Source organism: Bos taurus, chromosome 11 (assembly GCF_002263795.3).
Source record: "Bos taurus isolate L1 Dominette 01449 registration number 42190680 breed Hereford chromosome 11, ARS-UCD2.0, whole genome shotgun sequence".
Classification (NCBI taxonomy): domain Eukaryota; kingdom Metazoa; phylum Chordata; class Mammalia; order Artiodactyla; family Bovidae; genus Bos; species Bos taurus.
Genome location: NC_037338.1, coordinates 98,246,065 through 98,272,257, shown reverse-complemented (window position 1 = coordinate 98,272,257; position 26,193 = coordinate 98,246,065). Strand labels below are relative to the sequence as shown.

At 57.2% G+C, this 26,193-nt stretch overlaps 1 protein-coding gene across 1 annotated transcript in view; it reads left to right on the top strand.

Moving 5' to 3' along the window:
- Window positions 1–576: 576 nt before the first annotated feature.
- Window positions 577–26,193, top strand: part of NIBAN2 (niban apoptosis regulator 2) — a 52,482-nt gene continuing 26,865 nt past the window's right edge. The window contains exon 1 of the mRNA XM_002691626.5: window positions 577–780. Coding sequence (XP_002691672.3) covers window positions 726–780 — 55 coding nt within the window. The 5' untranslated portion in view covers window positions 577–725. The remainder of the gene's footprint in view (window positions 781–26,193) is intronic.

Sequence of the window (26,193 nt, the reverse complement as noted above, 5' to 3'; positions counted from 1 at the left end):
CGCGCCTGGCCTTTGAGTCGGAGCTCTCCTTGCTACCTCCCTTTTCCTTGCACTGTTGTGCAAGACGGGCGGGTACACCTTCTGGGGCAGGTCGGATCAAGGCCAAGGAACTTCCTGAGAGCTGGCAGCCGCGGGCGGGGCTGGGGGCAGGGGAGCAGGGGCGGGAGGAGTGCTCTTGGGCGTCGCCTACCGGTCCCCCACGTCCTTCTGGTGTGGCTCTCTTCCCGAGGGGGTCGGGGAAGGTGGGGGGCGTTGACACCCAGGCTGGAACCCCGCAGGCACCCCCGTCCTTTCAGACGTCCCCCCACCAGCGCCATCCCTTTCTTCGTTTCGGTCACGGTCCGGTGCGCCCGGCTCCTCGTCTCCCCCATCGGCCTCGCTTTCTCCGACCTCCTCTTTGTTTCTGTCTTGCAGGCGGTCCCTGCATCCCCGGGCCCCTGCCCCGCCCGCTCGCCAGCCACCGAGGAGGGGGCGAGGCTCGAGTCTGGGGGGCGTGGCCTGGCGGGGCTGGGCTGGGCGGGGCGGGGCCGCGGGCTGGGGCGCGAGGCGGAGGCGGCCAGCTAGTGGACCGACGCTACTGGAGCCGGAGCGCTAGCCGGGCAGAGGCCGCAGCCAGGGGCGGCGGGAGCTGGGCGGGCCGGCTCCATGGCGCCAGCGGCGCCTGTTTGAGCAGCGCAGGCAGCGGCAGGCGACGGCCGGATCGGGCCGCGCGGCTCCTCCTCATCATGGGGGACGTGCTGTCCACGCACCTGGACGACGCCCGGCGTCAGCACATCGCAGGTGAGTCCGGCGCCGCGCAGCTTGCTCCGGGGGTCCGGCGGGGAGCCCCGGCCACGCCCCCATCCCGGCCTGCCTGCTGGGGTCTGCGGAGAGTCAGGCCCCGGGCAGGGCGGGAGTGGCCCAGGGCCAAGACCTGTTGTCCAAGATTGTTTCTCCTACGTCTGGGTGCCCCTTCCTGGCTCCTTCTGAGCCCGCCCTTCCCCCTCCCGAGGGGACTCGAACTTCCACCCACCCCTGGGAGCCGCCGGGTCTCTGGATTCCCGGACACAGTCCCGCAGTCTGAGCTGTGGAAGAGGGCTGCAGCCTCCCCGCTTCACCTTGGGTATCTCTGCCCGGAAGCGGTCCGGGCCCACTCGGCCAGCGTGTCCTGACCTTCCCTGACTGTCCCAGGCCCCGGCTTGCTCTGGCTCCAGACCCAGTACACGTGGCCCAGGCTTCCAAGGGATTGGCCCATCAGGGTCTGAGCCTGAGCCTGGGGAGTGGGCCTAGGAGAGATGGGGTGCACAGGAGGGATGGGTCAGAACCCCTGTCCCTGGCCTCCGGCACAGCTGGGTGCTTCCGCGGGCAGCTTGTTTAGGGGGCTGGTTAAGGCCGGAGCCCAGTCTCCTCAGCCCCCTCCTTCAACCGCGTCTGCTCCCAGCCCTGCACAGTGGCCGCTTCTCTGAGGGGCAGCTGCCCTCTTCCTCCCTGGGAAAGCACAGGGAGTGCTGTAGGGTCCTGCGCTTCTCCTTCCCTAAACCCCAGGAATGGAGAGACAGGGTAAGATCCTCAAGCTGCCTGGGAAACTCAGTTCTGGGGGAGGCTGCCAGGGGGGAATCCCAGCGTCTGTTTCCCATCTGGGATCTCTTGGACAAGTCTCTTAACGTCCTGGCCCCTTAGTTTCCTCCTCTTCGAAATGGGGTGAATACTTTCTTGCTTATTAATCGATTTAAGTGAGCTAATTCACATGGCTTACTTAACACAGCTCTGACACAGGGGAGACCCCACTGTGTGGGATGCTGGTCCACGTACGATGTTGGGGGGCAGTCTATGAGAAGGGAGCCTGTTGCTCTTGGCTGAACTTGCCTTTCTCTGTCCGGTAGACCTAGCACACTGTGTCTGCCTACACTTAGGATGTGTCCTGCCACCCTGTAGAGTTTCAGCAGCTGTGTTCTGCCCACTCAGACCTCTGGAGAACAGGAACCAGGGGTCTCCCAATGCTGTGTTCCCCTCCTTGGCTGGACACAAAGATTTGTCCTGTGACTGGGGTCCTGGGCCCACGGCCGGAGATCCCCTTTTGTGCCAGGCCTGGGGCTGGCCCAACGGTGAGGGTGATATAGAAGTGAGTCAGACCCTCTCCAGCATCAGACCAGCAGGGGGTTAAGTCCTGGAACACTTGTTTGTAGGACAGGCCTGGACTCTGGGAGGAGGAAGGCTGGGGCGGAGTCTTCCTGTCCCCTCCCTGTTGGTGGCAGCCTCCTGGGGCTCTGTAACAGTCCATCCATTCACGACCTCCTCTTGGGGCCCTCTCACCCCTGCCTGGGTGGGATGTGCTGCGCCTTCTTGAGGGGGGGTGTTTCCCTCCCTCACCCCACACCCAGCTCTGGCTCTACCCCCTTCCTGCCTCCTGGGCTGAGAACTGCCACCTTGAAGGGGAGGAGACGGAGGCCACAAAAGGTGAAGTGTCCTCTCCTGGGCAGGCTTGGGTTTGCTTTGTGGATACCAGGCTGGGTGGAAGAGGGCTGGGCCCACTCAGAGCCTGCTGGCCTCTTTCTTCTCAAAACTTCAGTGCTGTTAATAGCCCTCTTCAGATGCCTCAAATTCCTGGTCCAGGCTCACCTGAGGGGGCTCCTGCAGTACCAGGTGGGAGGGGAGGCAGCCAGCAAGCCTCCAGCCCCCCTCCCACGGGAGGGGGCTGCCTGGGAAATCTCTGGGGAGATTGTCGCATCCTCCTTGCCCCTCCCACGGAGCAGCCAGGGCAGCGGGGCATTTTCCTGCAGGACAATTAAAATTCCAGAGCCCTCCCCCTCCGGCCCAGGGCTGCCCTGTAAAGAAGTCAGCTGTGCTCTGATTTCCGTGGCTCCGTTCCTGTTCAGGTTCTGTGGCTTGGCCGGTGGCTCCCGGGGCTCCTTGCGCACCCTGAGCAGGTGAGTGCCAGCCTGCAAGTCCTGGCAGGGGTCAGGCGCGCTCCTGCCCATGGTGCCGGTTTTTTTTTTTTTTTTGCTGTCATGGCACCTTTCATCCTGGAATCTCAAAGCTCCTGGCAAGCAGGGGCTTGTTCTCACACCGGCGGCACCATGTGGCTGGTGGCAGGATGGGGAGTTTGCACGGAGGAAGAACCCTGGCCAGGGAGCCAGGAGGCCTGTGTAACCTCAGGCAGCCACTTGCTCTTACTGTCTCGGGGTCTCAGTTTCCTGCTGTGACCGAACCAGTGTGCTCCCTGAGGGCCAAAGTCGCATCCGGGTGTGAGGGCCTTGTTGTTCAGTTGCTAAGTCGCATTTGACTCTTTGCTATCCCATGGACTGCAGGCTTCCCTGTCCTTCACTGTCTCCTGGAGTTTGCTCAAACCCATGTCCATTGAGTCGGTGATGCCATCCAACCATCTCATCCTCTGCTGCCCCCTTCTCCTCCGAAACACCTGCAATGCTTCCCACACGCCTCAGACTTGAGGCAGCTCAGGGTCTCCTAAATCTCTAGCTCAGGTGCCTAAATCTCAATTTTCTTATCTGTAAAATGGGAATAATGACATCATGCAGGTCTGAAACTTAGCCCAGTGCTTGGGACACAGTAAGTGCTTAGCAAACATCTGCCTTTGTTATTGAGATGGTTCTTTATTCTCTGTTCCTGAAAGGGGTCCAGTGTTTGAGTTTAAAGGGAGCAGTTATAGCTGTGGTTAAGGGCTTGTCCAGGGTCTGTCCAGGGTCTGGGGTCAAGGTTGATGCTGGTTTCCTGGATGTAAGAGTCCACCTGGGTTTTGGGAACCTGGATTGCCTTCTGCATTGGCATATGTGTGAGATGGACATGGGTTCTCTGGAGGGGCTCCGGACGGCAGTGAGTGATGGACCCATATGACAAGGAAGGAACTAGGACGTGAAGAGATGGGGGGTTAGGCCAGCTCATAGCTTCTACCTGGTGCAGAGGCCAGGACAAGTGTGGGCTTGCTGGTGGCTCCTGTCAGCGCTATAAGAGGGGTTCTTTGCATATGGTCTGAGCCACATAGACCAAGATGGGACAGGTGAGGGAGTGAGCTCACTGTTGCTCAAGGTATACAAGTAGGGGGTTAGGTGCTGCATTCATGGCAGGAAACCTGGCCCTGCCTGGCATGGAATAGTGGGGGATGGGAGGGGGGCTTCTGCCTCAAGGATGGCCTTAAAGGACTCGACTGTTGCTCTGGAAATTCTGTTGACCAGGATGAAATTGTGGTGGTCAAGGAACTACCTCCCCGCCACTGCCTACATCCACACAGTGCCCTGAGGTTTATCACCTGAGAGGGCTCCTGCCGAAGTTTGCCAGTGCCTGCCCGCTTCCCTTCTGCCAGCCTCACCTTTCCCGTTGCTAATTCTTTTATTAAATAGCAGCTTTATTGAAACGCAATTCATCTGCCAGCCAGTTTGCCCACTGAAAGTGGACCAGTCAATGGTTTTGTATATTCAGAGTCAGGCAACCATCCCCACGATCAATTCAGAACCTTAGGTCACCCATGAAAGAAACTCTCTACCTGTGAGTCGCCACCCCACCCACCTCGCTTCTCCTCCAATCCTTCCCAATTCTAGGCAACCACTGTTCGTGTTGTGTGATTGCAAAAGTAAGGCACACACAGACAATTTGGGAGTGGAGAAGTGAAAAAAACTGAGAGCTCCTCCACGTTCAATCCCTCTCCCCAGAAGAAACCCCTCCAGATTGGTGTGTCCAGGTCCCCAAACGCCCATGGTTATGTACATACACATTTAGCTCTGTTTACAAAAAGAGGTCCCAGGGTATATTTCTGTGGTTTGACTTTTCTCCCCACCTCAGTATATTGTGAGCATCTTTCCACGTCAGAACACGAGCCTGCCTCCTCCTCCTGTTGGTGGGTTTCCTTTTGTGCACGGCGCGGTTTGCTTACCCAGACCCCTGTCAACCAACATGGGGTTGTTGCCAGTGTTTTGCTAGTAACCATGGTGCTGCCCAAACTGCCTTGCATGCATCCTGAGCCAGGTTCCCCTATCAGAGCGGTCTCAAAACGGAAGCCCCTGGGTCACGTTTTGATGGATTGACGCAGAGCCTCTGAAAAGGCTCTCTCCTGACAGCACGTGGTACTTCAGTCCCAAGGATTATCACCCTTTTGGACCATCAGATATGAGAAAAGGGGTATCTTTTTAATTTATTGAACAAAGTCATGAATATCTTTTGTTTGTTTGTTTTCTGAACTGATTTTAAAAGCCTGCCTCTCCTCCTTGGGCCGTGGTTGTGCCTCCCAGGAGTTTAGTGGTGGAGGCTGCGCCTGTCCAGGTGTGTGGCATCCTGATGCTGCCCTGGGCTTTGAGGGAGACCACCAGGCCGGCCGGAAGCAGTGTGCCACCTCCCACCCCCTAACCCCTCCCTCTGCCTCAGCTGCTGCCCTTAGCTTAGGTCTGGGTCAGCCCCTGGAGGTGAGGCGTCTGGGGAGATTCTGCCCTGCTCTTGTGTCGTCTTACATAATGTGCTTTTGTTGGCGTTGACCCTGCCCTCCCCCTTCTCCCCAGCCTCCACTCTGTTCCTTTCCCACCACTGGGGCCCAAGCTCCCGCCTCGCCTGCTCAGAGCTGCCTCCCACCTCACCCCTCCATCCTTCCCACACACGCTGCCAAAGAGCCTTTCTGGACCCAAACTGGGCCGTGGGCCTCCCTCCCCGCCGCCTGAGGAATGAGGTTTAGAGACAAAACTAGGAGGATCAGTCACCACCATCCTGCAAGAATTCATTCTTTAGTGGTATTTCCCTTCTGTGCTTATTGTTACACACTGCTGAGACCGTGACTCAATTCGTGCCTTGCTCCTTGCACTAAATGATGTATAATAAACATCTCTCCCTGGTCCTCAGAACCTCCCTGGAAGCATTCTCCAAAACTCCATCTTGTTCCGCCCAAGGCCATCTGTGCAGACGTTTTTCTTAGCCTTTTCCCCTAAGGCAGGACATCGCCAGGCTCCCCTGTGACCAAATAGGTGGTTTTCAGGGGCAAACTGAGTCACTATGTTTGTCTCCTTTCCTGCTCCGGTCAGCTTCCCTGCTGAAGAGAGACTCATCGACTTGCCCTCCCCTCCCCCAGCCCACAGCCTGCTCCCACCAGCCTGGGCATTTCAAGGGAGGTCCATTCCTGGGAGCCCCCCTGATGCCTCTAAGCACCTTTTCTTGGGAGTGGGCTCAAAGGGGCTGCCGGTGAACTGGGGTGGGGGGACACGGACTGATGTCCATGGCATCTGGGTGTGACCGACTGTATATGTCCTGCTGCTTCTCTTGAGGGCAGTCCACTGATTTGTCTCCTGCCAGAGGATGAGAAGATAGAGGAAGGAGGGGCCGCTCCTAACCTGTCCGCTTAGTCCTTGTTTAACTGAGCACTTATTCTGTGCCAAGCCTTCCTTTGTCTTTTTGAATCTACACCCTCCCCCTCCCTTCCCAGCATCTTACTGGCCGTGGTTGGGAGCACACGGACAGAGAAAGTCAGTGGCCAGGGAGACAGCATGGAAAAGGGCCCAGAGAGAGGCAGGCGCTGGGGAGAAGGGGGCTGGAAAGGGAGGAGCTGAGTGGGAAGAGCGGCGTGTGTCAGAGGCCCCCTCCGGTCATTACTCAGCCCGACTCCAGTCTGTCTTTGGTCAGTCCTGCCCTCCAGCCGGCGCCCCCTCCTCCTCCTCCTCCACAGACCGAGCTCATGACTCACTCCAGCCCGGGTCTCCTCCTCGCAGCATCCTTCTGCGGTCGCAGAAATTCCTCAGCTGCTTTTCCTTCCCCTGCCCCGCCCCCACCCACTTCCCTGCCTGCGGAAGAAGGGTTTTCTGAAGACGGTGCCGGGCAGCGTTGGAAGCAAAGATGGAGGTTTCACACCCTCGAGGGTGGAGCAGAGCCATGCTCCCGCTTCCCGGTCGGATCTTGGGGCCTGAGTCACGGAAACGCTGCAATCTTTCTGATCACACAGATTTTTCAAACTGGAAGAACAGGAAGTGCCCATCTCTCCAGGGCCCCTGGTTCCACCCCCACCCCCGGGAACCATCTCAGTGTATAGTGTAGATGTGCTTGGGTGGAGGGACCTACCTGGTGACACAGCGGATGGTAAGACAGAAAGAAACAGGGAGTCCTGGGCAAGGCTGTGCAGGCAGACGGCTTGGGTTCGAGCCCGAGCTTTGGCACCCGATGGCAGGTCGGCCACCCTCTCTGAGCCTCCCTGTCTCCCTTCTGTAAAAGAGATTGAGAGTGCGGGTTTCTCAGGGTGTAGAATCAAGAGTGACAGCCCCTGCCCGGCACAGCCCGGGGCTGGTGAGCCATGAGAACACAACACATGGTAGCTCTGATGACTGACACTTCCCAGACAGACATGGGCCGGGTCTGTCCTGCAGCCTCTGGCCCCCAGGCCCTTGCCATGTGCTCCAGGAAGTTGGCACACCCCAGGTTGAGGAGCCCCCAGACTCTGGCCCTGGACAGCTGCAGCGGTCAGTAGGCACCTGGGGGTGGAGGACTGACACAGGCTGTGAGTCTGCTGACGCAGCAGAGTCAGTCAACATCGTTGCCTGCGCTGTGCCCGATGTTGGGCAGGGCCCAGAGAATAAACAGGCAAAAGACAGATGGGAACATACCCCTCGCCTGGCCGTGTGTCCAGATTTATTTGCTTGGTCTGGGTTTCTGTTCACTGATTGCTCTTCCGACTCGGACCAATGGCTCTGCCTCGCTCTGTGCCTTTTCTCTCCATCTGTGACCCCAAGACCAGGATCTACTTACGGGCATTCTCTGCCTCTGAATATCCTTTCCTTGTGGTCTTGAGATGCCTCCTAAAGGCAGGGCTGGGTGGGTTTGGATGTTAGAAGTTGAAGGGGAGGGTCCCCATCTGTGTATCTGTGAGACCCCGCAGGTTCTGCAGTGGGCTCTGGCCCTGGACACTCTTGGTCATTCTTTTATTCATTCACTCAATAGTTATTGATCTCCTACTGTGTGCCAGGCATTGTGCTGGATACCAGTGGCATACCGTGTCCCAAGCTCTTCCAGTGGCCCCTGCCCATGTGGTACTGCCTGGCTGGCTGCCCGCCCCTCTGCAGGGTGAGGGGTATCCTCAGGGGGGCAGACCTTCAGTGGGAAAGTGTGAGGGGTGACTGGTCCAGTGGGTGAGGAGGGATGGGGTGAAGAGAAGGGAGCCACAGGGGCTGGCCTTAAAGGAGAGGGGACCCTGTCCTGAGTGTCCTGGGGAGGCCTAGGAGGGTGGGTGAGAGGAGGAGGAGAGCCCAGTGATGAGAGGGTCCGAAGCAGTGTGGATAGGGTACGGTCAGGGTACGTGTGTGTGTGTGTGTGTTTATATGTGTGTGTGTATTTGACTTTGTGTGTATGTGTAAGTGGGGTGATGGGGCAACAAGCCTTGGTGATGGTGATGTGTGAGGTTGGGAAGACCTGGTGCCAGTTCTTGGTCCCGTGGGATTGATGGACCCCATCAGTTTGTTTTGGGCTTCCCCAGTGGCTCAGCGGTAAAGAATCTGTCTACAGTGCAGAAGACACAGTAGATGGGTTTGATCGCTTGGTCGGAAAGATCCCCTGGAGGAGGGCATGGCAACCCACTCCAGTATTCTTGCCTGGAGAATCCCATGGACAGAGGAGCCTGGCGGGCTATAGTCCATAGCGTCATAAAGAGTCGGACATGACTGAAGCGACTAGCACATAGGTTTTATTGAGGTAATCAGTGGTCCTGCAACCCCGCTTATCATTCCCCTGATGATGGGAGACTCACTCCCTTTGTCAGCAACTCTGTGTATGAGACCTTTTCTTCCAGGGGCAGAGTGGGAAGAGGTCTGGGCCTGGATTCTGAGGACCTGACTTTGAGATCTGGTCTCAGTGGCCCCGTCACTTGGCAGATGGCATCCCTTCTCCGGACCTCAGGTTCCTTATCTGTCGAGTGGGTCTGCGGTAGCCTAGACGTGCTAGATTGTTGTGAGGCATCAATGGGATGATGTCCCGTTGTCACCAGTCCGTCCTGTTGTGTATCGTCTGTGACAGGGTGTTGGCTGAGGGAGTCCCTCCTCTCAGGAATCAAAAGTGCAGGGCGTGGGCCAGGGTGCTGGGGGGCAGGGTCCACATGCAGGGCCAGGGACTCCAGTGGGTAACCGGGCACCCAGGAGGAGCAGAGGAAGAGTGAATTGTGGTTTGGGGACTTCCCTGGCGTTCCAGTGACTAAGACTCCATACTAGCAATACAGGGGGGTCCAGGTTCGATCCCAGGTCAGGGAACGAGACCCCACGTGCCATAACTAAAGAGGCCACATGCCTCTGCAATGAGGACTGACGCTCGCATGTCCTGTAACTAAGACCCGGTGCATAGATGTACATAAATATATATTTTTTTAAAGATTAAAAAAAAAAGAATGAATTGTGGTTCAGAAAGTGTGAACCCCACTTCCACACCCACACATCTGTGGCCACGCCGGCCACAGCTGCTGTCCCTCCTTCCCATGCCCCACGCCGAATGGAGCTGTTTTGTGTCCATCCAAGTTTGTTAAGCCAGAATCTTCTAGAACAGGAGTCCCTTGGGCCAGAAGCTACTCACCCTCTTGTGCTTAACCCGCCTCTAATCCTTCCCACCTGCCAGGAGCCATTTACAGGTGCAGGCTGGGAGGCGAGAGCCTGAGGGCTGCTGCCAGGTGACCTTTGGCAAGTCCTGTCTGGCCCCCCTTTGCCAGTCTGTGCAACCGGGCACGAGCACAGTCTCTAGTGGCTTCCTGGCTCTGACCTCGTGGGAGCCTGTGGGCCTTGGGCTGTGTTGAAGGCAGGTGCCTAGCAATTATTTAGTGCATAATGCCATCTTGCTGTGGAGGGACGTGCCTTCTTTGAGAACTGCCCTGTGCTGGTAGAAGGGATGAAGCAGGGACACAAGCCCGGATCTCATGGCCTCATGCCATCCAAGAAGCTTCCATCAAGCTGAAGGCAGTGTGGTTTGTGTTACAAAGACACTGGGTCTTTATGTTTCCAAAGTGCATATTGGTTTTAAACTTTGGTCAGCCCAACTCAAGAGGCAACGTGTCCGGCCTTGACAAAGAGGCAACTGGCTTCTGCCCCAGAAAGCCCCGTGGCCTTGGGCAGGTTTCCCATCATAAAGTGGGAAGGTGATCCCTGCAACGATTCTGGAAGGCAGTTGTTCCTGGCATGTGGAACCCACTGGGTACATGGCAGCCCCCTTTTGGCTGAGTCCTGGGGGAGGAGTGGTGTCCTTAGCCTGCCTGGGAATTCAGGAGTGATGGGACCTCTAGAGGGGAGTGCGCTGACAGCCGCACTTCTGTTTCCATTTTAGCTTTTGCTTTTTAGTTTGTGTTTTTGGAAGTGTTCCCTGGAGGTGCGGGTGGAAAGGGGAGAAAAGAGAAACTGGACTGAAGCTTTGGGGAGTCCGGGCTCCGCTGGGCTGCGGAGCTGTGGTTAGCGTGGAAGGGGTGCTTGCGGTTTGCTTGTGGTCTGGGCTGCTGCGGCCACAGCGCCCCACTTGCCCGCATTCGGAGCTTGCCGACGGGCCGTGGCCGCTCTCCTTTCTCTGGCCCAGTCCCTCCTCCCTCGAACCAGGAAGGCTCCTTTGCGGTCATCCGACCAGTTCCCTCCTGTTTTTGTAACTGAGTAAACTGAGGCTTGGAAGGAGGAGAGAGACATTCCCAGGGTCTCAGAGGACAGGAACCCGCAGCCCATTCCATTCCTGTACGCCCCAGACAGCAAGGACGAGTCAGGAAGGAGCGCCGGGCCTGGGTGGGGCCGCGAAGGTTATAATTTTGAACACAGAGTAAACAAACAAGCCCTTCGTGAGAGAAGCGGGCCTGTGCCGGCCTCCCAGATAGGCCTGTCCACACGCAGACAGCGAGGTGTTGTGGAGGATTAAAAAAAGCCAGCTCCCTTCCCCTCCACCCCCGCTGCCACATTTTAAGCTGCCAGGAAGAGGAAGGGGGAGAGGCCGGACCCCCTGGGACGACCACTGCTCCGGCCGAGGGCACGCTCTGCAGTGTCGGCTCTCTGTGCGGCTTTCAGCAGGACACTCTCCCTCTCTGGGCCTCAGTTACCCCCTCTCTAAAATGGGGGTGACCCCTCTCTCAAGGAGAGGGAGAGCCGCAGGGTGATTTGTGCCGAGTGACTGAACACAGTGAGCCCTTTCTCTCTCCCTGGCCTGAGTCTTTGTGGCCGGAGGCGAGGCCCCTCTTGGGGCGGCAGGGTGACTTTCTCAGGCTGGCCTGCTCCTCCTGGGAGACAAACCTCCACTCTTGGTCAGGCTGTCGCTGGCTGCCCAGCTCAGCTTTCCTGTTTTCCTGTTGAGATGGTGGCAGAATTTGGGAGGAACTGCTTCTGGGGGCCTCCCCCGCAGGCAGAGGGGCTGGGCTATGGTCGGGCCTGGACACCCTGCCTCCCCGAGTGGGGGCCCAGGAGACTTCCCATATGGGGAGGGGGCAGAGCCCCTCTGCTCCCCTCCCCTCTTCCTGAGTACCCCCACTGTGGCTTCTGAGAGTCCAGCGCTGTGGACGGGAGTTTGGCGGGCATGGCCTCCGCCTTGGGCCTCAGCTTACCCCGTGGTTCAGTGAAGGAGATGGATAAGTCTCTGGAGGGCCCACTGGGCCAAGTTCTAGACCTGTAGAGGCCCTGGAGGACCCACAGACTAAGCGCACAGCCAGGAGCACTGTTCTCTGGGGCCACTCTCATGGCTGCGTTGGGGCCTCCTCTGGGCGCCTCCCCAGGGTTCTTGCCGGTGACATGAGCACCACGAGGTGGTCAGTGTGGCCTCACAGGACAGAGCTGGCTCCACCAGCTGCTAGAACAGTTACTGTAGCTCTTGATGCCTTGGTTTCACCAGCTGTAAAATGGGAATGATAATACCACTTCACTTATTAGCTATGATTTAATAATATAAAGGATAATTTGCATTATGTGCATTGATCAGTTATGTTTACGCATATTTAACACAGTGCTGGGCATAGTGAACGCTCAATAATCAATAGCTATTATTGACATTTGTTAGTTTAAATTAATTGCTTAGCAGTGAGTGAATGAGTAAATGTCCTGCAAGGTTTCCATCTCAAAGCACGAGACGTTATTTGGACCTGAAGTTACTTGGAAGGAGGATCTGGTGGGTGCTGAGAGTGGGGTCGGAGGGTGGGGCAGACGTGGGCAGGGTCAGAGCCCTGGCTGGTTCTGACTTCCCCTCGGCCTGTCTGGAAGGAGGGTTTGCCTTCTACCTCGTGTCTGAGACCGCAGGCCTGGAGCGCGTGCGGCCGTGCACACAGCTTCCTTCCTCCCGGCGTGTATTCCTCTCCATCTGACTCACACTGGCTTTGAGTCTTTTGTTCTTGTCCTTGAGCCCCAGGGGTGAGGCCTGGAGAGGCAGGGCCCAGGGACTCACTCTAGGATGGGCTGACCCTCCCCCAGCTCCTGACCGCTCTGTGCTCTGGGCCTCCAGGACTGAGCCCTGGTGTGACAGGTGGGGGACGCGACCCTTGGGTCCTGGTGCCCCTGCTGACTCACTGTGTGGCTGGCACTGGAGCACAGCTTTACCCCTTGAGGATCCACTGTATGCTTGGTACCCAAACCAAGCATGCCTGGGCCCTGCCCACCTAGAGCTCAAGGCTCGGCCGGAGAGATGCAGCATATAAGTGTTTACCAGCCGGTCATTAATTAAATAATTATCAGAGGGTGCATCGTGATGAGATGACCATGCTCTTAGAGAATTCGCCTGCGTGGGCCCTGGAGGTGCTTGTCTGAGGGCTCTCTTGGCAATAACTGTCGCTGGCTGCCCAGCTCAGCTTTCCTGTTTTCCTGTTGAGATGGTGGCAGAATTTGGGAGGAACTGCTTCTGGGGGCCTGCCCCGAGGGCAGAGGGGCGGAGGCCCAGGGACTCACCCAGGGTCCCTCAAACGACTCAAGTCCCTTCCCCTTTTGGTGTCTCAGTTCCTGGTCAGAAAAATGGACCCTTCCAGGACGGGTACTGTGACAAGCTGGGGTCCTGCCGCTGACCCCACCCAGGGCTTGGGTGGTCATCTGGGTTTTAGAACAATGACCATCGGCATTGGGTGCTTCTATAGGCTGGGTGGGGAGGGGCTGCCCAGGGTGGGTGGTCCTCACCATCCCCCACCACCAGTGGGAGTGATGGCAGAAAGGAGGCAGAAGCCCCTGGTGAATCCGCCTGGCCAGTCCACACCCCGAATTTACCTGAATACAACCAGATGGTTACATTATAGCTGGGTTACAACAGAAAAAAAAAAAGGAGGGAAACAATCTCTGAAAGAAAGTGAAAGTGTTCGTCACTCCGTCATGTCCTACTCTTTGCAACCCCATGGACTATATAGCCCACCGGGCTCCTCTGTCCACTGGGAGTCTCCAGGCAAGAATATTGGAGTGGGTTGCCATTCCCTTCTGCAGGGGATTTTCCCAACGTAGGGATCAAACCAGATCTTCTGCATTGCAGGCAGATTCTTTACTGTCTGAGCCACCAAGGAAGCTCAAAACAATGTCTATCAGTAGGTAATGTTCAATGGTGTAACATGTGGCCATTGAAAGTAAAGAGGAGCCGGGTGTCTGCAAGTGCATACTAGGTCTGTGCAGGTGTAGGAAAAAAAATGAAAGGAAATTTATCAGCGTGTTAATAGAGATTTGGGGGTGGTGGTGGTAGGATAATGGATTATTTAATTTTTTTCTTCCTTCTCTCTTGTTGTCTTTTGCATGGTTAATATATCAAATAAAAAAGAATAGCCTGTATTTGGGGGGAAAATTTGGCTGTCTTTTGGGGGAAAATTTTAGTCTTTTAATTCCAGAATCAGAGCCATCTTGGCCTAATGAGAGCCTCCACGGGGTGGTTGCAAAGCACAAGGTGGGCCTGGAGAAAGGGAGAGGGTAGAGAAGGTTCTGGAAGTGCTAGGGGTGGGGAGTTGTTAAGCTGGGTCTCGAAGGTCAGGCTGGATTTTGGCCACCAGAGTTGGGGTACAGACAGGTGCCCGTCTGTGGAGGGGAACAGGTGGACTGTAGCTAGAGAGAGGGGGCAGGAGCCCTCCTGGTGCATCCTTGAGAGCCTGGCAGGGGAATCGGGGGAAAGGAGCCCTTTCTCATCAACACTTCTTAGCTGGACTTTAACAAGAGGGTTTTATTTCTGCTACTCTGGGGAAGAACAGTGAAAGAATGTTAAAGTGAAGTTGCTCAGTCGTGTCTGACTCTTTGCGACTCCATGGACTGTAGCCTACCAGGCTCCTCTGTCCATGGGATTTTCCAGGCAAGAGTACTGGAGTGGGTTGCATTTCAGTAGCAAGTGTTAACTCTGTGTCTAGCCCGGAGATACTTGTGGCCAGGGATGGATGAGTTGGAGTGGGGAGGGGTTCAAGCTAGTGGTGGTGGATTGATTCCCCAGCACACAGTCTTTCTGCACCAGGCTATCCCCCTGCAGCATGTAGAAAGGCTCCAGAACATTCCATTATGGACCCAATAGCCTGCCTTTTAACTTGCTCAGCCAAACCCCTATTGCTGAACACGGGTTGTTTCTATTTTCCACTGTTGCAAACAGTGCTCTGTTGGACAGCCTTAATCATTTCCATGGGATTAATCCATCGATTCCACCATTGTTCTCAGTGCCAGGTCGTGTGCGGGTCTTGGGGTGCTCGAGCTGGGGAGGCAGCTTCTCATCCTCACGGAGACCCTTTTCTGGGAGGAAGGACTCAGTATAGAACCCTAGCCAAGATTAGGGGTGGGGTAAAGGCCTCTCTGGGACCCCAGGGAGAAGTGACCCAGACTTGGAGGATCAGGGAAGGCTTGTTAGGAGAGGGGATGTCTAGGTGAGACCCAGGGGATGAAGGCAGAAGAGTCATAGGCAGAGGGTTATCTCTTCAGAGACCCAGAGCTGAGAGAGTGCAAGCATTTGAGGGAACCGGAATTTCCCAGAAACTGGTGATTATTGCCATGGTTCCTGCTGGCCATGGCAGCAGCACCTCCACGGGCACTGCATTTTGGTGGTCATTTTTCAAAGTGCTGGGGCATCTGTCCCTCTGTAGGGCTGGGATGTTCTTGTGAGGGACACAGGAGCAGGGTGATGTGCCTGCCCCAGGTGACAGTCCTGCAGATACCCCCCCTTTCCACCCCCGGCCCCCTCACCGCCCAGGCTCAAGGGCGGAGCCTGCTCAGCTCCAGTTTCCCAGGCCCTGTGCAGGTGCTGTATCGTTTGACAGAATCTGCCAGAAGAGGAAACTGAGGATCCGAGCTTAGGTGACAGCTCGGTTTGCGTGCCGGGGTGGTGACCTGGTCTCTGCTGATGTGTGACCTTGGACTGGCCCGGCTGGCTCCAGATGCAGCCTCACCTTTGTAGGAAGCATCCCACTGGGATGGGAGAGCCGCTGGCAAACACTCCTCCCGGGGCTGGGAAGGGTCTGTCCCCAGGCCTGAGCTGACTTTTCTGGAAAACCCCAACCTCTCCCTGTGCCTGAAGATGCCCTGGTGTCAGCTCACAGTCAGGGACAAGATTTCCTGTGCACAGTTGCCCTGCTTGGTGCTGGGGATCAGTCATGAATGAGACAGACAGGGTCCCTGTCCTCATAGGAGTAACAGACACCAGTTAATTGTCAAGACTGAGTTGTGCTGTTGACTCAAGGGGTTCTGCCCTGAATGAGGGTTGTGGCTGTCAGGGACAGTGACAGTTGGAGGAATGCTTTGAGGGTCCAGGGAGATGGAATCCAGCTCCTTCACTGGGCAGATGGGGAGCTGGAGAGCCAGGGTCACCCGGCGGCAGTCAGGTGCCCAGACTCAGACCCCAGCGATCTAAAGCCTGCATCTCTGCCTGGAACTCATGCTTAGAATCTATCATTACTGCCCAGGGAGAGATGGCACCCCCTCCCCACTCATCTTCAAGGGACCCCTGGAGAAGCAGACACAGAACATGGGCCTGTTGGCCAAGAGCAGAGTTTCCACAGGCGGGGGGGCACACTGGCACCTGGAATGAGGCGTATAAGGTGGGGTCCTCTGGCGCCCGAGGAGACCTGCAGCTGCTGACCCCAGGGTGGGGCAGGGCCCGTGTCTTCTGCTGGCTATGGGAGTCTTGTTATTTGAATAAACTTTCCATTTTCCATCTGCATGAAACCTCTCCATGCTGAGGGTTGCTGGCATTCCAGCCCAGGATTGGGTTTCCTTCTGGCTCAGCAGCAAAGCTCATGAGTTAATTTTCAGAGTTGATCATCTTCCTTCTCCCTCATCTCTCTTTCCCTGGGCTTGTCTCCCTTTGCGGGCCCCCACCCCACTTCCCACTGGACCCAGGGAGCCAGCACAGCAGGCAGCTGTGTGTGTGTGTGTGTGTGTGTGTGTGTGTGTGTGTAAGCGAGGGATAGAGTGATGGATAGGAGGATGGATGGATGGATGGATGGTAGATAGGTGGAGCAGGGGAGAGGTCTGGGTCCCGAGGCAGCTAGGGAAGCAGCTTGGCTTGGACTTAGAGAAAAGGGTGGTGTCAGAGGGCATCAGCTGATGAAATGTGTGGGATGTGTGTCTGGGTTTAGCCCTTCTTCCGTTAGGCTTTGGCCACAGTAACTGGCACTTACTAGTGATTGCTTGTTATTAGAACGGTAGCTGGCATTCATTGGGCTCTTCCAACGGTCAGGCAGAGTGCTAGAAACACATTCTGAGGTAGTCCTCACAAGAGCTCTGTGAGGTGCATGCTATTCTTACCCCATTTTATGGATAAAAAAACAGGTTTGGGAAGGTCACCGGCAGTTGCAGAGCTAGATCTGTTTTTACTGCTAACCTGCCTCCTGGGACAGGATCTTCTCCGCAACCTCCTTGCCAATTGGCCATCGGACTCCTGCTTGTATGCCTCCAGGGACAGGGAGCTCCCTACTCTAATAGGGTCACCTGTCCCACCGCTGGGCACCCGAGATAGAAAGGCCCTTGTGGATCCTGTCTGCCGTGGTGGGTCACTCAGAACAGGCTCCATGGGCATGACTGTGCCTGACTTCCCATAGCATCGCTCTTCCCTGGGAATTTTCCAACCCTTTTGTTGTGGGAGATGAGCTAAGTTCTCCCTCCTTGCCTGTAGCAGTCCTTACCTGGTACTCAGCCCTTTACAGTGTCATTCGTCACATACCGAACAAGCCTGAGCAAACTTGATGCTGACACCATAGAGGTATTTTCATTAGCATTGAGCTGGACGTCTTAGTCAATTCAGTAAGACACAAAGGGAAAAACAGAGAGAGCGGTATGAATACGAGACGTATTCATTCAAAGCACTTTCCCAGCTAGCCTCGCCCGTAGCCTAGTCCACCTGTGAGTCCACCTGCGGGAAGCAGAGGCTCAGAGATACAGGGAGCTCGAGAAACCGCGTGGTGAGGAGCAGACGCACTGTGGTCCCCCACGGTCTGGTGGCTTGCGGTTTGTCGGGGTTTGCTTTCTGAATCTTCATTGATGTTTCTCCGTGCACTTCCTCTTTCTCCCCACCTTTGATTTCCCTCCTGCCCCCACCCCCTCCCCCCTGGACCCAGGGATCCAGCCCTGCAGGCACGTGTGTGTGTGTGTGTGTGTGTGTGTGTGTGTGTGAGAGAGAGAGAGAGAGAGAGAGAGAGAGAGAGGGAGGCGGGAGGGATAGAGTGATGGATAAGCAGATAGATGGAATTTCCCTTTCTGAGTGGTTAACCTCTGAGGGCCCAGGGCCCCAAACGAGCGGACCCCAAGTGTGTCACCTTCCTCTGAGCGGCCTGCTGAGGGGCCAGGTAGCTGCTATTTTGGTTCTGTTTTTCTGGTCCCCATTTCATGGCGTGAAACACATCGCAGAAAACGGCTGGTAGCACAGGTGGACACACTGTGGGACCCCTGAGCTTGTGAAAGACCCCACTGCGCGCCTGACCACCCCTCTGGTGGCCACCCTCGCTCCAGCGGGTGCAAGTCCTCCTGTGGGTCGTTCAGGCGTCATCATTGACTGCACTGGCCCCCGTATGCTGAGGCTCTGGGGCTTCCCTCATTTCCCTGATCCTTATGAAAACCCGACCAGGTGGGTACTATTCTTCCTCCCACTTTACAGCCCAGAAAACTGCAATTCAGAGAGAATTAAGCCCCATGTCCAAAGTCCTACAGCTAGTGAGCCAGTGAGGTTAGTATTGGAACCAAGACTGAATTCCAGAACCTTGACACTACGCCCTTCTGTGAAAGTGCCCTTCTTGACCTAGGAGGGTACTCACAGATGTGTGTGGAAAAGATGAATGTTTCGCTGAATGCGTGTCTAAATCTGTGCTTTCCCTGTGTCTTCTGCTTGGCACGATCTCCCTGCCCAGCCGTCCTCCTTCGCCTCACCAGCACCCCTTCATGTCTCGGGGGCCACCTCCTCCTGGAAGTCTTCCCTGATCCTGCAGGCTGGGTTAGCCATCCCTCCTCTGGGTTCTTCTGCTACCCCCAGCTGGGGACTTACCGTGTCCCATTGTAGGTTTTGTTGACAGTCTGTCTCCTTTGGACAATGGGGACTGGGTGTGTCTGACTCACTCCTGAATGCTCAGTGCCCCGTGGTTGCTGAGTGAATGAATGAATGAGGACACGAAACCTTTCTCAGCCAGCACGATGGAACCCCGAGACCCTCACCTGTCCTTGGCTCTGCCCCCGACTCTGCCCCCCGCCACCCTTTAGGTTGACCCTGAGCTGGTCGACAGAGGATGTGGACTGCTGCTTGGTGGCTGCAGGGAGGGGCTGGGTGGCGATGCTGGTTGCCAGGCTGGTCGTGGAGGAAGGGCTTGGGCAGTGAGCTCTGCCTGGGCACCTCAGGGTCTTAACTCCAGTCTGGGCGCTAAGGGGACAGTGGACCTGTGGCGGGCACTTGCCAGTGCGAGGGTGCTGTGGCAGAGGGCCCTGGGTGCCTGGTCCAGCCTCAGCACTCTGCACTTTGGGCTGAGAGCAGGCATGTGTCGTGGGGCACCATGGCCTCAGGGCAGTCGTGACCAGTGGGCAGGCCCCAGGTTATAAGGGTTCAGGCGCCAGGGGGCATGGCAAGGAAGAAAAGAAGAGCATGGAGGCGAGGGATGCTGCTGAGAAGCCAGTAGGAACAGGGACTGGGCGGGTGGAGGTTAGTGTTTACAAAATCACCGTCATAGATGAGCCGCCTCTGTGCCCAGCCTGATGACCACAGCTAATTATCCCCAGTCCACAGAGGAGAATACTGAGGCTCAGGCGAGGCCCCGGACCACTGGGCTAGGACTTGTCCCATGTCTGTCTGGCTCCCAAGCCAGGGCTCTCTCTGGGGCAGGAGGATGGGGGACGTGGAGCCAGGTGGGCAGGGTGGGAGGTTGGTCCTCCAGGTGGCCTTTGACCTTCCTTTCCTCCCTGAGTGGCTCTGTTGGCCTGGGATGTGGCCTTGGCCGTGGCAGGTCTGGTGCAGGACACCAGACTGGGGAGCCCAATCCCAGACGTGCTCCCCGGAGTGGAAGGGGGCCCCCCTCCCTGTCCTGCCCTGGGTGGAGGGTGCTGCAGGGGCCCTGGGCACCCCTTCTTCACCCGCCCGGCTTGGGTCTGTGTTCCCAGAGAGCAGGGACTCCTGGGTCTGGGCTCCCAGAACAAGCCACCAACTGTCGGGTGGTGCCCGCAGCCGACTGGGGGCTCTGCCAGGCAGCGAGGGAGGGGCCGGAGGGGATGAGAGAGCTTTTGTTTCCCTCTGCCTCCCACTGAGGTGGCCTCCTCCTCCTCGAGGTGTCAGGGCAGTCCCCGGTGGGCGGGTCTGCGCTCTGCCTTTCTGGGGTGGGGGGCACTCCTCTGGGCCTTCACTTCAGCCCCCTCCCCCGCTCCCAGCTCTGATCTCCCAGCACACACACTCTCCCACCAGAAGACCTGCCTCGCTGAGCCGTGGTTAAATATTTGCTAAGTGAGAAGAGCTGTAAAGGCAGCTTTGTAAGCGCTCCTGGCCGGCTCCTCCTGGCCCGCCCCCCGCCGCTGCCTTGCCCCAAAGCTGCCTTCGTAATGGGAGACCCAGCTAGCCGCCTCCCCAGGCCTCCGGGGCCACCGTTTCGGCATCTGAAACCGGGTGACCTCCCACCAGGGGCTGTTCCTTTGGCACGTGTTTGTCGAGCACCCACCTGGCCTAGATATAAGCCTGGTGTTGCGTCTCTGTCTGTGGCGGGTGGTGATACAGTCATGACACTTGCAAAAAGCCCCCAGGAGAAGCAGGGGCTGTGGTGGTGGAGTTTCCAGGGGACTGGATTTGTCTGGGGGGTGGTCCTGAGGGCCAGGCGGAGACGGTGGGCTCTGGGAGAGCGTTCCAGGCCAGAGACCCCCAAGACCAGAGGCAGGTTCCCTCGCTGGGCACTGAAGCCCCTGGATTTGACTCCCTCACTGCCCTCACGGGGAGCTGGGCCTTGGCTGCCTCTTCCCTGCTCCTGCAGCCTCAGTTTTCTCATCTGCCCAGTGGAGAGCTTGGACTTGGATTTCACAGAGCCCTTCCCAAGTCCAGTGGCCTGATCAGCGTATGTGCCTGGCCCGTTAGCGAGGGAACACGCCAGGGCAGGGCTTTCACAGGTGCTGAAGGTTATGATAACAGCTACAAACCTTCATAAGGCTCATGTGGCCCTTTGTTAGCAGCAAAACCCAATATCTCCTGCAGGACTTTCGTAGGTGCTGAAGGTTATGATCATAGCCACGAACCTTGCGCTTTGACTGTTAACAGAAACTGTCGTCTCCTGAGGACCCCAGGTCACCAGGTGAGCTGAGGGCAAGACTCTCATCTTATGCCCGTTTTGTTGTTGTTTAGTCGTTAAATTGTGTCTGACTCTCTGCGAGGCTACGGACTGTAGCCCACCGGGCTCCTCCATCCACGGGGTTTATAGATGAGAAAACTAAGCCCAGAGAGGCCATTGGCAGCTCAGATTTGCTTCTTGCTTCAAGCTCGGCCCTGGAACACACCTGCCTCTGTGAGAAACCCGCTCTCCTCTCCTAACAATGGTGCTGTGCTGGGCACCTGGCTTACAGACGTGACCAAGGTGCCAGCCTGACCTGGGGAGCTGCTGGGCGAGTGGGGAATGTGCCAGAGAGAGTCACTGAGGACTCCTGAGCGCCTTCTCCATGGCCTGCACAGTTCTCGATACTGGGGTAGAGCGGTGAGCAGAGCCTGGCTTGGCTTTGTGTCCTGGTTTTGCTCATACCTCTGTGATGCTGGGGAAATCACTTCATCTCTCTGAGCCTCCCTTTCCTCCTCTATAAATGGGTTTAACAGTTAACTCTGAAAGTGAAAGTATTAGTTGCTCAGTCGTGTCCAACTCTTTGCGACCGCATGTGCTGTAGCCCGCCAGGCTCCTCTGTCCATGGGATTCTCCAGGCAAGAATACCGGAGTGGGTTGCCATTTCCTTCTCCAGGAGGTCTTCCCGACCCAGGGATGGAACCCAAGTCTCCTGCATTGCGGGCAGAATCTTTACTGTCTGAGCCACCAGGGAAGCTCTAGGTGAGGGTTAAAGGAAATAACTTAGATGATAATTGTTAACACATATGGCAGCTGCCTCTGTGCCTGGCACTGGGCTAAGTGTTGCATGCATTAGCTCATGCCCCACTTATTATTATAATTACATGCAAATGTGAAACTGCAGAGCCTGTGATGGAGGAAATGATGTCTGGCTAAGAGTTTGAACTGTATTAACGAGGGGCAAGGGAGCTTCAGGCAGAGGGTGCAACACAAGGCACTGGGGAGGGAGGCAGGACTGAGAGCCTGGATCCAGTCTGGCTTGGTGTGTTCACTGGGGGCAGTTTTCCAGGCCCTGTGGCAGGTGCTGAGAGTTCAGCAATGGATGAACTTTGGTCTCCGAGGTCCAGTGAGATCCTTTAAGAAGGGCTTGGTGTGACTGTTTCCCATGTGTTGCCACAGCCCGAGAGCCTGGGTTCAGGTCCTAGCTTGGAGTTGGGCTCCAGCCCTTGACAGCTGGCTGACCTGGGACAAACCAGCAGGTCTCACAGCCTCTGTTTCCTCTGCACGGGAGGGTGACAGATGTCCCCACCTCCCGGGGCTCGGCCAGGGCTCTGTGACAAGTCCCCCTGCAGGGCTGGGCATCTCCAGTTGGCATCATGCCTCACCAGGTGTGTGATGCCAGGTGAGCTCCCTAACTGCCCCCACGCTTCCATTTCCCACACTGAACACGGTGGGTGGGGGTGGGGTGGTGAGGACCCTCCCTCCCAGGGCCGTTTTCATCTCCACGTGAGGCATGGGGCCAGCGCATGGTCAGGGGTCAGTCATTCCCAGGCCGTGGTGGGCCATGGGCTGCCAGATTATGGGAAGATACCTTTCCTTGTTCATAACTGGCCCCAGGGAAGGGGTACCCAGCAGAGGGTCCCTTTGGGGCACCTGAGGCCAGTCGGGAGGAAGCTTCGAGGGTGGCAGCCCCCTTCCTTGGGGAGGGGGGCGCTGGGCACTTTCTCGTAGTCCTGGGACCCCTGCTGCAGCTCCCGGGTTGGGCATTGGGCATTCCTTTCTGCGGTGAGAAATCTCTGGGGCGTGTGTGGGGAGCTGTATTGCTCAATGGGGTGGCGGCTCCCCACCTGGCCTCTCCCTCTGGGTTTCCTCCTTGTCGGTTCCTCCTTTGTGCCAGGTCAGTTCCAGATGTGGTGGGTGCTGTCTGGGGGCATCAGAGAGGGAACAGGCCTTACCCACCTTGAGATCACTGGAGATGAGGGAGGCTACGGGAGTGGGTGGAGGTCCCATCCGGCCTGGGGACCTCCTGGGGGGAAGGGGCATTGGAGAGTGAGGAGGAGGGGTATCCCTGACCTGGGGGAACCCCACGGTGAGGAAGGGCGTTCAGGGTCTGCAGGTGCACTGAGGAGCTGGATCTTTGTCTTCAAGGCAGTGGGAGCCAGGGACGCGTTTGAGCAGGGGAGGTTCAGGGTGAGAGTTCTAACAAAAAGATCCCTGTGGCTCCTGTGTGTGGGAAGGACAGGGAGCGAGCCAGGAGTGGAGGTGGGGGAAATTTGGAGGCTGTGGCAGGAATAAGCTGGGAGGGGGCCTGGGCTGGGGCGAGGGTAGGCAGTGACTAGTGGTGTAGTCTGGGTTGAGCTGTTCTGGCCTCTTGACCAGCCCCGAGTCAGTTAGGAAGCCCACCACCCTGATGGCCGTGTGCTGGGGGGCACAGCACTCAGGAGTGGGGTGACCCTGGATCGGCCCCTAGCCCTCTCTGGGCACTGTCCCCTTCAGGGGTTCGGCTGTCCCCCTTGGGGGCGCCCAGTTGTCCTGCTCTCTTCTTGCCTTTGGCTCTGCAGGATTCTAGCTACTGTTTCAGGCTTTTCTCACGGGCGGGCTGCCAGACCCCCTCCCCTGCTGGCCGATGGAGCCTGTCATTACCCCCCTCTTCCTGGCTTTGCCCCTGATTACAGGCCCTGAGTGGGAGCCTTGTCAGCCTGTCTGACCGTGGCCACCCACCCGGCCAGTGTGGTGAGAAGCCCCAGTGGCTGGCAGTCTGCAAGGTGGAGGTGAGATGCATTCGCCCAAACTTTGGTTCCCTGTTAACACTCAGACTGTTCTGGGTCCATATAACTGACAAGCTGTGTGTCCCCCAAGGAGTCACTTCACCTCTCTGAGTTTCAGTTTTCTCCTCTATAGAATGAGGACAACACATCAAATGACTCGTGCGAACCTGGGTGCAGCGGGGCTGCGAGCACGTGGCCGCTGCGGTTATGTGTTAATAATGATAATGGGGTGATGGAGCAGAGAAGCCCTGGGCCATCATGGGGGCTGGCATGCCGACCCAGCTCTGCCGGGACCTGCTGTGTGGCCTTTGGAGAGTGTCCCTAGTGCTCTGGCCCTCTCGCTTGTCCTGCTCTCCCAGGTGATGGAGATGGAGGCACTCTGGAGCACTCTGACGCAGGCAAGCTCGGTCCCTGCCCCCACTCCGCCTCTCCTGTTCCTTTGGCTCTGGGTGGGGTTGGTATCCCTGGCTGCCTGCCCGCCTCCCCACCCCCTCCAGCCCCCCGCAGTGCTCTGGGAACCAGGCAGGCAGGTTGTGGGCCTGCTCCGCCCTGCAGGGTGCTGGTTTCAGTCCGCAAATCTCTCAGCCCTGAAACCCGGCTGGCCTCATGGGTGAGGTGTGGCCCCCGAACCCACTGGAGGGACCGGATGAGCCAGGGTCAGGTCTGGCATGGTGCCCTCAGCTCGGGACAGTCCAGGGCTGGGACCAGTGTGAGGCCCCCAGGGTTGGGCCAGGGCTGATGCGATCTTGGCTTGTGATCGTCCCCTTCCTCCCGGCACCTTGTCAGCGTGGAGGCGGGTCCCAGATCGGCCGCTGCTGCTCCCCAGTTGAGGGACTGGGCAGGGCTCAGTTCTCTGGGGCTGGGCCTCCTCATCGGAAACATTCCTCCAGTTCAGACACCACCTCTCCAGGGCTGAGCTGAAGGTCTGGGCGATGGTCCACATGACACAGGTGTGGCGTGTGCTGGGCTTGGGAGGTCCACGAGAAGGCAGAGCATCTCCTGAGCTTGGCATGGAGGCTCTCGGGGCGCACCTTTCTGGGCCTGTTCTCTGCGGACCCCTATAGCCTTTCCTCCCATCGTCAGCTCAGCAAGCCCCTTCTCTCTGGGCACAATGGCCCCCAGAGTTTCCAGGGGACTTCAGGCCACCTCAGGGCCTCTCCGACTTCTTGCCCAGCCCCCGCTATCTGAGTGCAGGAAGTAGCGTGATCCTTAATGTTGTCAGTTTGGAAAATCAGAGATTAACATGCTTCCGGCTGCCTTGCCTGCTGCTGGTGCTGGCCCTGAGGTTGGGCCAGGCCAGGGTTGCCCAGCCCCTGTTTCAAGGGCCTCTCCCTGGCTTAGAGGAAGCTTGGACAGGAGGTGCTTAAAAGGGGCCCTGTTAGCGACACGCCTCCCCCTCGCCAAGATGAAGTGTATTCTGCTCGTTAGCCCGTGAGTGTGTGTTGAGTTGTGTCCGACTCTTTGTGACCCCATGGACTGTAGCCAGCTAGGCTCCTCTGTCCATGAAATTCTCCCGACAAGAATACTGGAGTGGGTTGCCATTTCCTCCTCCAGGGGAATCTCCCCAACCCATGGATTGAATCTGCATCTCCTGCATTGGCAGGCAGATTCTTTACCGCTGAGCCACCTGGGAAGCACTCTTTAACCCAATGATCTTATAAACTGACTACGCAGATACTGGTGTGCTGTTTGCAGAGGGAGAAACAAAGGCTCAGAGAAGGGAAGTGCCTTGACCAAGCCACACAGCATATTGGGAGCAGAGTTGAAGCCCAGAGCTGCATGCCCAGTGGAGATGGTGCTGAGTTGGCAAGTGAGGGGTGATGCTGAGTCTTGCTCCCCTCACCCCAGTTCTCCCGTCCAGCCTGAGGGGACTGTGGTCAACTCCCACTCCGAGCTGACTCACCAGCAGCTCAGATACGGTGCTGAGACCAGCACCCCAGTCAGCTTCTGGGGCCAGCACAGCACTGATTAGATTGTCGTTGAGATTTTAGATCAGCTGAGCTGATAGGAACCCACCCACCCATTTTGCCAGTAGGAAGGTTGAGGTCCAGAGCAGATGGACAAGCGAGTTCCCAGTAGGAGTGAAGGTTCCCTGCCGGTTCCACCAGACAGGGGCTGGAGACCCCCAGACCACTCTTGGCTCTGATTGTCGCCAGCTGCGTGACCTTGGAAAAGTCACCTTGCCTTTCTGAACCTTGGTTTCCTTATCTGTAGAATGGGACTGTAAAACCTGCCTTGCCCACCTCTGGGAGCAGGTGGAGACCCAGCAGGAAAGTGTAAGACAGGCTTTGGAAATTGTGTTGGGAATGAAGAGGCTTTACGAGGTGGGGGTTTGTGCAGGCTTTGGTGTGAGACTAGGTTTAGAATCTACCTCTTTCACCTTCTAAGCTGAGTGTCTTTCAGAAGGTCTCCAAGTCTCCCTGCACCTCAGTTATCCTGTCTATAAAGGGGAAGTGACAGGATCTCTCAGCATTACCTGAGGGGTTGAACGTGCCGAAGTCCTGCATGGCGAGGCACCCTGGTCCCCTCTGGGAGTTAGTGCTGAGGGTCCGAGTCAGGAAGACTAGAGGGTAAGGAGGGTCCCCCGGGTCACCCTCAATGGTTCCAGAGGTGCACAGTTTGTTGACTGTGAGTGAGATGGCCTTTCGAGAGCCATTAATCCACGGTTCCAGTCCTGCTAAGAATCAGAGATAAGGATGCAACCAACTTGCTTCAAGGCTTGGCTCCAAAACAGCCTCCAGGTCGGGGGAGAGAGTTATGTGTATTTCACCCTGGCCCCGACGTGCTGGGCAGTGGCCTCTTCAGATCCCAGCGGAGCCCACTGCCTTCACG